The sequence below is a fragment of the Channa argus genome, chromosome 9, assembly GCF_033026475.1.
Source record: "Channa argus isolate prfri chromosome 9, Channa argus male v1.0, whole genome shotgun sequence".
In the NCBI taxonomy this organism is placed as follows: Eukaryota; Metazoa; Chordata; class Actinopteri; order Anabantiformes; family Channidae; genus Channa; species Channa argus.
In genome coordinates this window covers 1,822,147-1,834,545 of record NC_090205.1, presented here as the reverse complement: position 1 = coordinate 1,834,545, position 12,399 = coordinate 1,822,147, and the positions used below count along the sequence as shown (strand labels likewise).

Genomic DNA, 12,399 nt, shown 5'->3' with positions numbered 1-12,399 from the left:
TTAATTTAATTAATTATTAATAATAATATATAATTAACAGTAAATTGAGCAAATTTGATATTTTTAAAAGTGCGTATTAAACTGGCAGCCCTTCGCATTAATCGGTACCCCAGAAGTAGCTCTCAATTTAAAAAAGGTTGATGACCCCTGCTCTAAAGTGTACTTTAACTATAACGGTAGGTAAAAGATAAAGCTGTTTTTAACTTTAAAAAAGTTAAAAACAGCTAAATATGAAATCTTTGTGTAAATAAAGTTTATTGAAAACTGAGAGTATGGCGTTAGGTGACAACCTATCTGGACTTTTCTGTATTTGCATTGGTTGCCATTGATCTGTCAGCCAATCAGAAAGCTGGAGGGGTGGGCCGTGAAGGTGGCCCCGTAGTGTGAGTCCACGGGATGTAGTGTCATTACGATGAGAGGAGCTGAATGGAAGTTGTTGAAACCACTGTGCTGTGTCTGCATCCATTACTGCAGTGGGTGCAAACTCTACCAGGCTGTAACAGATGTATTTAGAACTTCAGAAGGTAAATGTCTCCGTGTATTTAGGTTTATGCTGTGTGCGGGAGTGTAAGTGTCTAAAATAAGATGCTAATCGCGATTAGCATATTAGCTCGTTAACAACGTTAGCATACAGTTTACTGTTAGCTAGTGTAAGGCTAAAATGAGCTCAGAAACAGCTTGCTAAGGGATTTAAATGAGCGAAGTAATTAAGTTATTTGTGTCTTTTGATCAGGAGACTTTTTTGGGATTTCACATCTTTCCCCTTTACCATTCTACACAGAGTTAAATCCTCGTTTGCTGTGTGCCACTGACTGCTGGAGGAGTTTGTAAGTACTCACAATGTGTAATACACTCTTTATGTTTGAGGGTATTAACTAATGGTTAATGTTGCTGTCATGTTTTATTGTGCTATAGTGCAAACTTTATTGTGAACCTACTCTCTTGCTCAGTGTTAACACAAATAATTTAGCAGATGAGGCTAATTCAAAAACATGCATCCTGTGTGCATTTGCCCTTAGATGCATTTTAATTGCACTGAGACGAGATTTTAAAATATATAAGACATTTTTGGATCAAATGCCAGAATAAGAAATATTCATTTAGTGGGAGCTAAACACATTCTGGCTCTGAAGAACTCTAAGGAATGTTACTCCTATTTATCAGATTTCATGATTTAAAAAAGTATCTTACAAAGTTAAGGTAACACCCTTTCGTCAGCTTGGTGGAGAAGTGAATGATTATGCACATTTCCTGGAATGTAGTAAAAGGGATCGAAATTTCATTTTTATGTCAGAAACTGTTGGTTTTGACTGGTGTAAATTATCCACATTTTCTTGGTTGAGTTACTAAAGTTTCAGTGACCAGGGTTTCTATGCAAACAAGATGCTGTTCTTTTACACAGAGCAAGTTCACCTTGCTAAAGATCTTTTCTCCAACAAAATCGGCAAACTTATTGTTGTAAACGCCATCTCCTAAGCAGTGAGGACACCTTTTGAGAGCTTTCCTACATTTTCATAGAGATACAGTGCCTTGCAAAAGTATTCATACCTTTCTTACATTTTGTCATATTACTACCACTTAACTACAAACGAAAAAATATTTTATTGGGATTTTATGTGATAGAACAACACAAAGTGGTACATAATTGTGAAGTGAAGGGAAAATGATAAATAGGTTTCAAAATGATTTCCAAATAAATATCTGAAAAGTGTGTTGTGCATTTGTATTCAGCCCCCTTTACTCTGATACCAATAACTTAAATCCAGTGAAACCAACTGCCTTCAGAAGTCCCCTAAATAGTACCTAAAGTCCACCTATGTGTAATTTAATCTCAGTATAAATACAGCTGTTCTCTGAAGCCCTCAGAGGTTTGTTAGAGAACATTAGTGAACAAACAGCATCATGAAGTTCAAGGAACACACCAGACAGGTTAGGGATAAAGTTGTGGAGAAGTTTAAAGCAGGGTTAGGTTATAAAAAAATAAACCAAGCTTTTAACATCTTACGGAGCCCTGTACAATCTATCGTCTGTAAATGGAAAGAGTGTGGCAGAACTCTAAACCTACCAAGACATTTTAGTCCATCTAAACTGACAGGCCAGAACAAGGAGAGCACTAATCAGAGAAGCAGCCAAGAGGCCCATTGTAACTCTGGAGGAGCTGCAGAGATTCACAGCTCAGGTGGGAGAATCTGTCCATAGGACAACTGTTTGTCATGTACTTCACAAGAGTGGCAAGAAGAAAGAAGGATTCCCCACATGCCATATGGGTGACACATCAAACCTGTAGAAGAAGTTGCTGTGGTCAGATAAAACCAAATGGCCTAAATGCAAAATGCTGTGTGTGGCGGAAACGTAACACTGCACATCACCCTGAACACACCATCTCCATCCTGAAACATGGTGGTGGCAGTATCATGTGTTTGGGATTCTTTTCTTCAGCAGGGACAGGGAAGCTGGTTAGAGTTAATGGAAAGATGGATGGAGCCAAATACAGGACAATCTTAGAAGAAAAAACCTGTTAGAGTCTGCAAAAGACTTGAGACTGGGGAGGAGGTTCACCTTCCAGCAGGACAACAACCCTAAACCTACAGCCAGAGCTACAATTAAATGGTTTAGATCAACACATTTTCATATGTTGGAATGACCCAGTCAAAGGCCAGGCCTAAATCCATTTGAGAATCTGTGTCAAGACTTGAAAATTGCTGTTCACAGACACACTCCATCCAATCTGACTGAGCTTGAGCTATTTTGCAAAGAAGAATGGGCAAAAGTTTCATTCTCTAGATGTGCAAAGCTGGTAGAAACAAACCCCAAAAGACTTGCAACTATAATTGCAGCAAAAGGTGGTTTAACACTGAATACAAATGAACACCACAAATGAACACCACAATTTTCAGATATTTATTTGTAAAAACTTTTTAAAACCATTTATCATTTCCTTTCATTTCACAATTATGTACATTTGCATTTAGTCATTTGTCAGACGCTTTTATCCAAAGCGACTTACAAGTGAGGTACGAGGCAGCAAAAATCTAAGACAAGTGTACCACTTTGTGTTGGTCTATCTCATAAAATACCAATACTCTCAACTATGCTGATTTAGGAGTTCGCGTTTAGTATCAGTGGTACTTGCAACTTGTGTTTTGGTTGACCATCAAGCTTTCCAATTAAATTTTAGTATATCGAATCATTTCGCGCATTGATATTTATTGCAGCAAATTAAAACCGCTTGACACTCGGCATCAACCATTTTTACAAACGGAAGGCCCGCGGACATTCCCCATTGCAGCATCAGCGGCTAGCTACTACTTTAAGTCATGGCCACTTCTATTAACAGGTAATGTTTATTATTATTATTGTTCTTATTTTTACATTACATTTTTACATTACATTTGCATTTAGTTGGCTTTGGAAAAAAATGCTAAAACCTAACCAACAACTACTTGCTTTTTGCCATTTCTCATGTATGCTATATTTTTTCATATTAGGATTAGATAGCTGGGTTAGTAAATGGGTTTGGGATTTATTTACTATTTATGTACGTGTATGAAATTATTTAGTTATGGAAATTTAATTTATTGTGTAATGTATCTGGTTATACATGTTATGGTAAGTAATCTTGCAACATAAAAAAGCTTTTTAATTTGTTGCTTAGCATAGCATATATGAGTGAATCTAAAACTATTAATATGCGACTTTCTCAGGCTGGTGTTGGGAGGATACCAGGTTTCCACCTGTGAAGTAAAAGCAACATAATTATCAAATATACAGGATTTTTTTTATAAATAAGGAAGGATCAGAAAGTCTGAGACCCCATGGAACGTCTGTGATGATTAGGTTTGAAGGTTTAGAAACCCAAAATATAAATTTTGGAAATGAAGTAAATTTGTGGCATTGACCATATTTTTTTTGTGTGTGCAAAACCTATATCTTCAGGTCAGTTTCAGTTAATTTTATTTGGTTCAATAGTTCATATGCATCTACAATCACTCTTATACATTTATGCATGTAGACATGACATTGCCTAGACCAAAAAGAATGTATAGTGCATTCAGAAAGTTTTCAGACCCCCTTCAAGTTTTCAGAAATGTTATGTTGTTGCCTGATAATTCAGTCGTTCAAATTAATTTTGCATTTAAATAGTGCAGATGACACTGATGGTGCTTTTATCAACTCATCTTAGGCTTGTTCAAGCAAAACATTAATAATTAAACAGCATTTTGATATTGGGAAGCATGGCATAGGAACTAAGTGAAAGTATCAGAAGTCAAGTTGTTATTCTGATTGTTGAGATGCTTTCAGTCTAATGAGCCCAGAAAAATAATGCAGGACTAGTGAAGGAAATGGAAGGCAGTAAATAGCTGTATTGTACAATAAGTGTGATGGTGGAACAGGTTGAGTGGTAGGATGGAGAGATGTGCTCTGCAGAAGGGACAGAAGGAATAGTTATTAGCATGGAGATTTGAGGGATAGAGGAAAGGTAAGTAATTGTTTAAGCACAGAGAGACTGGGTAGAGAAGGAGCCAGCACAGGTGAGAGACGAGGAAAAGAGAACTAAAGGCAGCTAAAAATATCAGCGGAAATTCAAAGTAACAACAAAACAGTATCAACAATTGTCCGAAGAGAAAATAACAGATGAAACACAAAAGTCCAATGATAATTAAAATGTACAGTTGAGTAGTGTACAGCACAAAGTAAGTTACTTACGAGATGCAGCAGCAAGGCAGAGCAGAAGGTTCCGAGGAAACTTGGGTCCAGTTGCCAGATGAAAAAAACAAACAAAAAACAAGTAACTTGGTTCACGGAAGACAGAAAGACATTCTGGCAAAGAACAGCAGGTAAATCAGTGAGGATGATTAAGGGACTGGTTTCCACCAACCAGTGCCTCCACTCCTTCGTCCCAACTTTACTGCAAGACGTTCACGATTAAATGTCATAGTTCTATCTTACTTGAGAGAGACTCTGGGAGAAAAAGCACACAGGTGAATCTTAAAATCATCCCTGGACGTTTTATAGAATACAGTCCCCACCCCTTCATCCGATGCATCTAACTCTACAATGAACTGTCTACTGGGGTTAGGGAGAGTGAGGATAGGAGCTGTGGAGAACACATCTTTGGGGCAGGAGAAGGCTCGACCAGCTTCGGGAGGCCAGGAAAAATTGCTGAGGGGTCCGGCAATGGTACTAATCGCTAATAAAATGGCTGTAGAAACTGGCAAACCTCAGGAAATGGTACGGCTGCTTCTGTGATTCAGGAATGGGCCAGGCAGATTTGTTAAATTGAACTTTCCCTTTTAAAGAGCATACTGATAAAAATACTGCACAATTCTTTATGAGGCACATGTGGACCTAATCTAGATCTATACATTTATGGTATAAATAGCATCAAGCTTGAACTTTTAAAAAAAATAAAAGTAAAAGTATTTATGTGTATCAGACTTTGTAATCACTTTCTTTTGTAGAACTTTTGTACTCAAAAAGTACATCTCCTAGTACTTTTTAACTTCAGTGAAGTAACTATTAATTGTACTTGCAGTAGAGTGCTTTTATTAGGCAAGTAGTTTCACTTTTACTAGAATATTAAGTTTGTCAGAGTTGTCAGAAGTAAACAATAAGTTTGTTTACTTCTGACAACTCTGACAATGTTCATCACCACCTTTTTGTTCTGTTTTGTGCTTTCAGTTTAAGAGAATGGTTACACTGACACCTTGAGGACATGGGAGCAAACTGCATGTTATCAAGCAGAAATTATTATTATTATTGTTTTTATAAGACAGAATTCTTTAAATTACAGCTCATAACATATGTGGGCATGTAATTGAACAGTATATAATGCGGTATATAATGTATATAATAGCATACATTATATACGGTATAATAATAGAACAGTATATAATGCATTTTTGCGTTAATGGTATACATGCAGCACATGTACAAATCCTGACTTGTAGGTCGGGACAAGGGGTTTCTACATATAAATTACATTGTGGGTATATGATGTATAATAAAACAATCTCGCATTTACAGATTGTGAGTATGTGAATGGGGTGTGTTAGAAGCGACACCCCATCTTTGTAAAACAACAATTTACCATTGTAATCTATATGGTCATTTTGAACTACAGCCATAGCAGAAACATTTCAGTTTTCTGAAATTTGTAATTATGTTGTAATTACAGAATAGGTACCCAAAACAAAATTTTGGAAGAGACTGGCCAGGAATATTTAGGTGATTTCTCTGACCTTGAGTTAGCATTCTGGGGTATGATGATGCATGAACCAAGTACTTACGTCCATATTGATAAGTAAACAATATCTTTTATGTTCTGTTTACTTGTTTACTTATAGTGTTACACCAGAAATTGTGTATATAAAATTATTTTTCTAAGTTTTTTGGCATTGTTATTGAGGATTTCAGCACACTGCTGTGGCTGGATGGGTTTGGGTGGGGAAGGATGTCATGTCTGTGAATTGCAGTTTTATACTAAGTGTAAAATTCAGGAAAAATTTAGAGGGTGGGAGACGTTGATGGGCAGAAAGCTTACAGATAACAGACAGACAGATTAAGACTAGGCTTAAAACTTTCCTTTTTGATAAAGCTTATAGTTAATAATCCTCACTCAACCCTAACTAGCTTTTCTCTATACATTTATTTGTCACCACTTTTGTTGTTGCTTTTTGTGTTGTTCGGTTGTTGCTTTTCATTGCTCTTTTCTTTTCTTTCTCCACTTTCCACTCACCCCAACCGGTCGAGGCAGATGGCCGTCCACCCTGAGCCTGGTTCTGCTGGAGGTTTCTCCCATTAAAGGGAGTTTTTCCTCTCCACTGTTGCCTAGGGCTTGCTCAAGGGGGATTTGTTGGGTTACTTCTACATACTTGTGTAGTCTGGACTTTATTCTGTAAAGTGCCTTGAGATGACTTTGTTGTAAATTGGCGCTATATAAATAAAGTTGAATTGAATTGAATTGAATTGAATTGAATTGAATAACATACAGACTACTATATTTATTTTGCTGCTCAGGGAGTTTCCTAGAATAACTATTAATTTTTCATTTTTATTTATTAGTAAAAGCAGTTTTACTTTAAATAAGCAGTTTTTATTTATCCATTTGTACATATTTAATCTTTCTTTTGCAGGGGGTGTTATGCTGTTTACCTCACCTGATAGTTTTATTTAGTTCTCTGGTTTGTGTGTTTATGATAGCGTCATAGCTTGAGTGGAATCTCATTTATACACAACTACGAGAACAATAATGATGTTACAAAAACTGGTGTACCATACTTTGTTTAATCCACTCGTATATGGGCTGAAAATGAAAGACATTTCCAAACACCTCAGAAGGTTTTTCTGTCCAGTTTAAAATACGAAGTAATATGAAAAACTTGAATTTTGCAAGTGATTTTACTAAAAGAGTATTATAAGATATTATGATGTGAATGTAGATCAGTTATTGCTTGTTTTAATATCAGACCATCACGACTTTCATCCAGAATTGTTCATTGTTATTGATTTACTATTTGGAGATAATGGGGATGAAATTCTATTGTATAGTGTACTATTGTATTTGAGTGTATTTCATTTTGTCACAAAGTAAAATCAAAAGTGCCATAAACACCAGTGATCTATATAGTAAATGCTTATTTTTTTCATTTATTGTACTTAAATATAAAATATTTAACTGTTTTATATTCCACTGCTGCACATAATGACACCACATAAACTCTTTGTTTCACTTTCCACTAAACACTCGTTGTCTGGACAAGCGGAGAACAGAGATTTTGTTTTAGTGTTTTCTGAACCAATTTTTGATTTTGCTCATCAGGTTCAAATGGGAGGTAACTTTACATGGAGAAAAATAAAAGTAGCAAATCATTGCCACAAAAAAAAAAAAACATTGTTAGGAAGTTATTTTTATTACTAACATAGTAGGCTTATAAAGATAATCCTTTATAATTTATACAATCCTGGAATCCAATCAATAAAACATGAAGGAAGGTGGAGGTTTTGACCTAACTTGACTTATAAAACCACTCAAACATTGTCAGTTTGCTTTATACAGGCAGCATCAGCTGATGTGAACCATGCTTAACCAAAGAGGTCTCAGAAGATTAACATTCATGTATTAAGAAGCATTTGAAAAAAAAAAAACATATTTGTTTTATCTTTTTGCAATTTCAAAGTAAGAGAATGCAAATGTTTGCACCAAACTGTTTTATTGCTCCAATTCTAGTGGTTTGCCTATAGAACAGCCCATCCACAGTTGGATAGAATTCCTGCTTTAAAACCGTAAGTGAGGTGATAATGTCTACACCAACTAAACCTGAGAATAAAGCTGATACTGAGTAGGTTTGAGATTCTGGATCTGCTGCCTGGAAAACAAGCGTAACAACAGATCTGGAATCATGTTAAAACAACATTATCTAGCTGGGCTGTTAATGCACGTACAAAGAACCGGGCCCTGGGCTTTTGACTTGAGCATGTGTGACAGTGAGCATGTAAACAAACATTCACCTCAAGCTTTGTGTGTAATTTTGACAAGGACTTTACACAATATTACACACAAAGTATATAATGAAACTGTTTAAGCTTCACTGGATGAAGCATAGTTGAAACAAACAATGATCCTTTTTTACTTTGCACTGAAATGGTTTGGTTTTATTCGTTTACTTCTTTTTAAAGTTGACACCAGGACAAACATTTTAATGTCACCTAATGTAACCTGCAGCAACACCTTTCTGTTCTGTTCTCTGGTCTGAGGCAGTTTACCACAATGGTTACACTGACACCTGGAGGCCAGAGAAACAAACTGCATGTTATCAAGCAAAAATAATACATTTCCTTATTAGTATTATAATTATGATTATTATTAATCACAATTTAATGTGAAAGAAATCATTTCTGTTTTCTTCAGTGGACTGAACTAACATGTTTGTTTTGAATTCCTCTCCCTGTTGGGACTATTGTCGACCTACATAAAACACCCAGTCTGTTACCATCTGCTTTCACTTTACTCCATTTTATATCTTCAATATATTTCACATGTAAAGGTCTGGAGGAGTGTTTGTGCACATTTGAGGAAGAGAATGTGTGGCAGAAAGATGACAAATTTTAAATGCCATAAATAGTATTTATATAATTTGTCAATATGGCTTACATATTCTTGATGTATTGTGTGTGATATATTTAATTGTTTAATGCTATGTTGGAACTATGAGTCTCTTTATGTTGCACACCGACACTTTTAGACAAGTACTTGTTAAGAAGACGTGGAACGATAACTTCACGCTTAATGTTATGGTGTCTTATGTGGTGTTTCAAGTTTCTTAAGTTTTGTTTTTGATATATTTTATTTGGATTCATTCCCTCTCAGATGTGCAGCCAGTGAGCTATGTGTATTAGGTTTACATCCTGTTTACATTTTATTAACGTATTGTTTATTTTATCTACTTTGTGATAAAGCGTGTGCCAACTATGTAATGTGTTCTATGTTTTGATAGTTCAACGGTGGATACAACTAAATGCAAGAGAAACAAGTGTGAATTAAGAAGGAATAAATCCATCAGTAACAACGATCTTCGGTGTTGTGTATTTCTTGGAGTGAGTGACATGAATTATGCCTTTACCACCTTTTGAAGGAAAAGACATAAGGGGGTAAAGCAGGCACACCTGTGTGCAGGGGGAGGGGGAAATCATTAATTTGAGCAGCGTAGAGGAGAAGACAAAGGAGTGAGTATTACTGAAAGAGAAGATAGTTTGAAAAAAAAAAGGCATAATTCCATTTTTGGACTTTGATCCTTGAGAAAAAACAAAGTTGAGAACTTCACAAAACTAATAATCGCAGTGGTGTTTAAACCAGTTCAATTACTTGGACATTCATGGAAAACCTTGGACTGGAAGTGAGCTAATTCCCGGAGTGGGCTGACTGAATGATAACCTGTCTACCCTGCTTGGATGTACAGTAGCTGATGGCTTCCTGGACTGTTGAGGTGTAAGTTAAGCTAAGTCTGTCTTTCTGCATGTCTCCAGGCTTCCATGCTTCTTACTCTCTATCCCACAATCATCCCTACACACTCTCAGCTAACATTCATCTACCAAAGTTTGCATGTTTCTCCCAGTGCTGGATGGATGGTTGGATGAACTAATTTGTGTTTGCTTTATTTTTATAGGTAATATTTTATTACTGTGAATTAAATTTGATTATTAGTTTGTGCCTTATGAAAGAAAATTATTTATCAATGAAGCAGAAGTGATTTGGGTTCAATTTTGTTCCTGCTTTTTCCTTTTGTAGTAAAGGTATCAAGCTATCAGCGATCTCTCACAGTCAAATTGACTTTAATGTCTTAAAGTGACAGGAGAATAATCCACAATTAAAAACCTATCTGGCAACAAACTATTATTCTAATTTGACTATTTCACCTTTGCAGATGATACAAATGTAAATTGTACCACATTCATCAAAGTTTACTTCTTATTTAGTTCTGTGTAACAGAAGTCACTGTGTGGTGCTTGTGAAAACAGACACAGAGCAAAAAAACTGTAACCAGAAGCCGAATGAGAAACAGGACAGACTCAAACTGGAAATACACAGGTTAGATATCTGCAGCAGGGAGTGTGTATGACTGGTTACTGATAATAAGCACCATCACTGGAAATAATGAAGCATCACTTCAATCAGGAGAAAATCCAACAGATTATCTGACAGTAACAACTTTAAGAACTGCACATTTTCACTGTTTGGATTTGTGAATTTACTCACTGCAGAACATGAACAAATGAATTTCTTTGTCCATAGAGCAGATCACATTTCAGTCAGTGCACAGTCTCTGTTTACAGCATGTTGGTCTCACGGGAGCCAGGCTGCAGTATCTGAAGAGAGAAAATGAGTCTGATAGCTTTTCTAAACCAGGGGTAGAACAAGGCGTAGATCACAGGGTTCAGACAGGGGTTAATATACATCAGAACAGTTATTAAGGTTCCAACAGATGCAGTAACAGGTATATTCTGCAGAAACAAGAAAAAAAAAAAGTAATATGGACAAAAACATATTAAGAACACAAGTAGAACAACACCCAGAGTCCTGGCTGCTTTCAGCTCAGATTTCTTAGTCATTACAGTCCCTGAATGCTGGAGTGTGACGGCTGCAACATGAGAGCGCATGGCACGAGCCTGAGACACAGCCGTCACAAACACTCTCATATACAGAATTATCATCACAGTGATTGGAGCAATAAATGACAAAACAATGTCAATAGTTATGTCAGTGTTGCTAGAATAAATAAAACATTCTCCGTAGCAGGACTTAAACCTACCTGGCTGAGCCAGATCATCTTTGTAACCCAGACCACTGTAGAGAAGACAACAGGTCCAACACATACAAATCCACATTTTAACTCTTCTCACAGTGACTCTGGTGGAGTAATGCAGAGGGTCACAAATAGCCACATAGCGGTCGACTGATATAAGTAACATATCTCCTATTGAGGCATTGGTAAATAACGAGGATGCAAAATAATATAGAGAACATACGAGGTCACCAAGTAACCAACAGGGTGTTAATTCATGTGCCTGTAGAGGTGCTAACACAAGCCCAGTAAGAAAGTCTGACACAGCCAGAGAGATGAGGAGGAGGTTGGTGGGTGTGTGCAGCTGCCTGCAGGGAGACAAAGACATGTAATGTAATATCAGACATTAATGTAAAGTGATATGTCTTACATGTGGCACATCTGGACATTTAACATTCAAAAACATTGTCAACAAAGCAGAAAATACGTCTGGTGTCAAGATGTGAAGTTATTTACACACTAACTCTAAGTAACATTTTCACTTATAAAAAGAATCAATTGTAAGTTTTGCTGAGTTTATTTTTACCTGAAGTGGGAGACTGAGATGATGACGAGCAGGTTGAGAGTCACAGAGAGCACACAGATGAAGTACAGTACATAGATCAGGGCAGCCTTAGACTGATTGGCCTTTCGTTTCCTGCAGGAGGCATTGAGGAGTTGTGGAAAGCAGAGGTCCTCCATCCTCAGAGTTGTAGTCAGAAACTGCAGCTCCTCCTCCTCCTCTCTCTGTGAGACAACTGATATTTCCGTTTCTAACATAACCTTCATCTCTCTCCTTCTTTCTCTCTCTCTCTCTGGCTAATTGCATCACATTCATCACTTTTTTTTTTTTTGTTTCCCGTACTACTTTCTCCCCTTTTACTCACATTGTGAACCACAATCTTTACAATATTTATAAGAAAATACAACATGGTATTTTTTATCACAGTACATTTAATACTCGAAAAAAAAAAAAAAAAAATATATATATATATATATATATATATATATGCTGAAGCTAGTGCATTATCCTGAATTAATCTGTCATGTTATTGTGATTTATCAGTCATAACAATAT

The 12,399-nt window shown here is 36.3% G+C and overlaps 1 protein-coding gene across 1 annotated transcript; it reads right to left on the bottom strand.

The window, feature by feature from the left end:
• Positions 1-9,992: 9,992 nt before the first annotated feature.
• On the bottom strand, positions 9,993-12,101 carry LOC137132822 (trace amine-associated receptor 8a-like). Its single transcript, XM_067515825.1, has 2 exons — positions 11,869-12,101; positions 9,993-11,650 (listed from the first exon to the last, which is right to left on the bottom strand). The coding sequence occupies exons 1-2, from the start codon at positions 12,099-12,101 to the stop codon at positions 10,828-10,830; spliced, it is 1,056 nt and encodes a 351-aa protein (XP_067371926.1). The 3' UTR covers positions 9,993-10,827.
• Positions 12,102-12,399: the final 298 nt, after the last annotated feature.

Bases quoted from the DNA above. Each gene is read 5' to 3' on its own strand.
- LOC137132822 (XM_067515825.1), bottom strand. From the start codon at position 12,101: ATGTTAGAAACGGAAATATCAGTTGTCTCACAGAGAGAGGAGGAGGAG. The intron at 11,651-11,868 runs GTAAAAATAAAC...GTCTCCCTGCAG, and splicing joins ATCTCAGTCTCCCACTTCAG to GCAGCTGCACACACCCACCA.